This window comes from Pyrus communis, chromosome 15, assembly GCF_963583255.1.
Source record: "Pyrus communis chromosome 15, drPyrComm1.1, whole genome shotgun sequence".
NCBI classification, from domain to species: Eukaryota; Viridiplantae; Streptophyta; class Magnoliopsida; order Rosales; family Rosaceae; genus Pyrus; species Pyrus communis.
In genome coordinates this window covers 16,938,592-16,942,023 of record NC_084817.1, presented here as the reverse complement: position 1 = coordinate 16,942,023, position 3,432 = coordinate 16,938,592, and the positions used below count along the sequence as shown (strand labels likewise).

Here is a 3,432-nt window from a genome sequence, read left to right as displayed (position 1 = left end):
TAATATTTTTAAATAATTTGGGTTTTATATTTTTCACCCACACTTTAAATTTGGCTCGAAGTCTAAATAATTAATCAAGTTATAATTATAGACCTGAAGTCCTATTTGCATATTTTGGTGTATATATTTGTGTTTGCCTGCACACATATATGAACCTAAAGTTCATAATTATTTTGAAACCTGAAGTTTCTTCTAAACATGCCTGTTGGAAAACCTGAAGTTTTCTGTAAAAACATCACCCATGAAAAGCTGAAGTTTTTTTTCATGCAAAATTAAACCAATACATGTTTATTAGAACCTGTATGTTCTACTCCTATGTGAATGGATTGATTTTTTCTCCATTACACTAACCACATCTTGCCCACCTATTTTGTGATAGGAACATGTCGAATTTGAACACACTCGACTTCATTGCTTTGGAGGTCTTTAGAAGAAACTACCTCAAGTGGGTCCAAGATGTGAAGCTCCACCTCACTGCAAAGAACTTGCGTCTTGCCATTGAAGAAGAGACGGACAACCCTGTTAGCGAAGCTAAAAAAGCCAATGCTATGATCTTTATCCGAAGACATATCCATGACGCTCTGCAAACTGAATATCTTGCTGAGGAAGATCCACGTGCACTATGGTTCACTTTGGCTGATCGTTTTGATCACCAAAAGGACATATTCTTGCTTGAAGCAAGACATGATTGGCAGCATTTGCGCTTCCAAGACTTTAAGTTTGTGCATGAATATAATTACTGATGTGAAATATTCTAACACTCAAATTAAAACCCTATGATTGTAGTATATGAAAGTAGGGATCGTTCTAGGCCGGGGATTAGGAGGGATTGCTAATCTACTCTAAACTGACTCAAAAACATAAAACTAAACTTAAAAACACTTAAATAAACTCAAAAGACTCTTAACTAAACTTATATGACTCAAAACAAACTTAAAAGACTCAAAACAACACAAAACAATCCAAAAGACTCAAACTAGACTCAATGACTCAATTTGGACGAAAATAGAATTGGTTTTGACTCAAAACACTCAAAAACACTAATTAGGACAGATTTGACACAACTAAATAAAGGGGATTGGGTTTTTGACGAATTTAAGATAAAAACAAGTAGCTAAAAGACTTAAATAAACTTTGGATGAATTTGGGGATATGGATGGGTGATTAGCTAGCTAGAGGGTCCTTCTCCACACATGACACACTTGCATACAAATTGATTTCTAGTTGCTTTTCGATAAACCATGAACCTCAACACCCCAGATTAACCGTGACATCACTAATTAACCCTCAGATTTTCCTTAAGTTATTGGATTGGATGACATCATACGACAACCCAAAGCATTCTTCAAAAGTTCCCTACATGACATCATAATAGAGATACAATCAAAGATCATTACGTTCAATGAAAATCATAAGCATTGACAAAGCACTTGTAACTATGACATCATGATACTCATACTAGGAATTTACTTAACATGATTGTGAAAACAACCTTAACTACTTGTGAACATAAGTTTGTAACGATTATGTGAAACTCCCTTCTATTCTAGCACCAAATTCAAACATGCAAATTAAGTGTGCACCCTTAATCAACAAACAAGAATAAGTTATCCATCAAACGGTTAAGTAAATTGCATTCACAATTTATGAAATAACAACTGGAATTAATCAATTCATATTGCAAATATAATCATGGTTTCAAAGTCTCCCCTAGCTAAAACAAGTTTAGCTCCTCATGTTTACAACAAAACAAAGAGAATATAAATTAAACATTGAAAACAAAGATAGAATACACCTAGAAACACTCCAGGTGGCTCCTCCTTCCTTCCTTGCTGCCAACAATAGGGATATGTGTGAATTTAGGCTCTTGAGGTGTGGTGGATGGTGTGGTGTGAATTTATGGTAGAGGGTGGTGGTTTTTGAGTGTTGTGGCATCAAGTATTTATAGGGTGAAGGGGAGGCACGAATTTGGGCTGAAAAGGAGAGGAATTAGGACTCCAAATCACCAAAGAACAAGGATACTTTCAATTAGATTCCAAGGAGGACAAGGAATGGTCCTTGTGGCAGATTCTAGAACTTCTAGAAGGGTTACATGTGGCATAAACTTAATGCACGAAAATAGGGCTTCTAGAACTTGATATTTAGGTGATTTAATGTGAAAAGGAGTCATCTTTGAAGTTGGAATTAAGGTAGGAAAAGATTAGGATAGGATAGGATAAGATAAGGTTGGATAAGGCTTGGATAAGACAAGGAAATTTGGATAAGGTTCCTTATTTCTTGCTCTTTCCTTATCTTCTTTGCATTTGGACTTCTTTCTCCAGATTTTTAGCCTTTCCTAGCATCTCTTGACTTCAATTTCGTCCATCCACATTGCTCCATAGTTAAGCTATCCAATCCATGCCCAAAACTGCTTCAAAATGCTCCAAAATGCACATTTTTGCTTCCTTAGCCATATGAACCTAAAAACACACGAAAATGGCTTAAACTACTAAAATAACTATGAACTAACAACATAAATGTACGAAAACAAGCTAACTAAGTCGCCTAAATATGCTCCTATCAATTACGATGTTTGTCGAATTCGATCACTTTTCAAGTTCTGTAACGAAACCTTGACCGTAGAGGATCTCTTGGAGAAGACATATTCGACCTTGACCTATTCGACCTTCTCTGCTTCTGATATTGTCCTGCAGCAACAATATAGAGCTTAGAAGTTCACTAAGTTCTCAGATTTGATCTCTGTTTTACTTATCGCTGAAAAACAGAACCAGCTGTTGATGAAGAATCATCAAACTAGACCTACTGGGGTGACTGTTGTGCCTGAAGCACATTATAGCACAAACCAACGCCCAAAATGCCAAAAGAGACGTGCTAGGGGCGGCCAGAAGCCTGCGAAGGTCAACAGAGTCAAGGCCCATCCAAGGGAGGAAACAAAGCTTAGAAGTGCCCAAACCTCGCTCCCAAGGCCCCAAACTTCAAGAATAAGGGCAAAGCACCTGAAACCATGGATGCAGATATGTGTTATCGCTGTAGTTTAAAAGAACATTGGTCCCGTGTTTGCCAAGCTCCCTAGAAGGTTGTAGTTGAATTTCATTCTCGTTGTAAGTAGTTTGAATCAAACTTCGTGTAAGTGGACGAACCGGAGACTACAAAGATGGAGATTTCTCACTTTCAAGAGGATACCACACCAATGGAAGATTAGAATCTTAGACATAAACAATTTTAGTTAGTTAAAATTGCACATTGGGGCCGAATTCCACCTAGTGGCCGAACACCCCCCCCCTCCCCAAAAAAAAATTGTTTTTTGGTTGATTTTTGAACAATTTTCCTTTGTTGGTGATTTGTTTTTGGATATTAAGTTTTAATTAATTACCATCCTTGAATAAATGAAATTATTTTGAATTGATATTTGTTTTTTAGAACTTTTATGCA

General features: G+C 36.6%; 1 protein-coding gene across 1 annotated transcript; it reads left to right on the top strand.

Moving 5' to 3' along the window:
• The first annotated feature begins 383 nt into the window (after positions 1-383).
• On the top strand, positions 384-743 carry LOC137717109 (uncharacterized). Its single transcript, XM_068456415.1, has one exon. The coding sequence runs from the start codon at positions 384-386 to the stop codon at positions 741-743; it is 360 nt and encodes a 119-aa protein (XP_068312516.1).
• The last annotated feature ends 2,689 nt before the right edge of the window (positions 744-3,432 follow it).

Bases quoted from the DNA above. Each gene is read 5' to 3' on its own strand.
- LOC137717109 (XM_068456415.1), top strand. From the start codon at position 384: ATGTCGAATTTGAACACACTCGACTTCATTGCTTTGGAGGTCTTTAGA.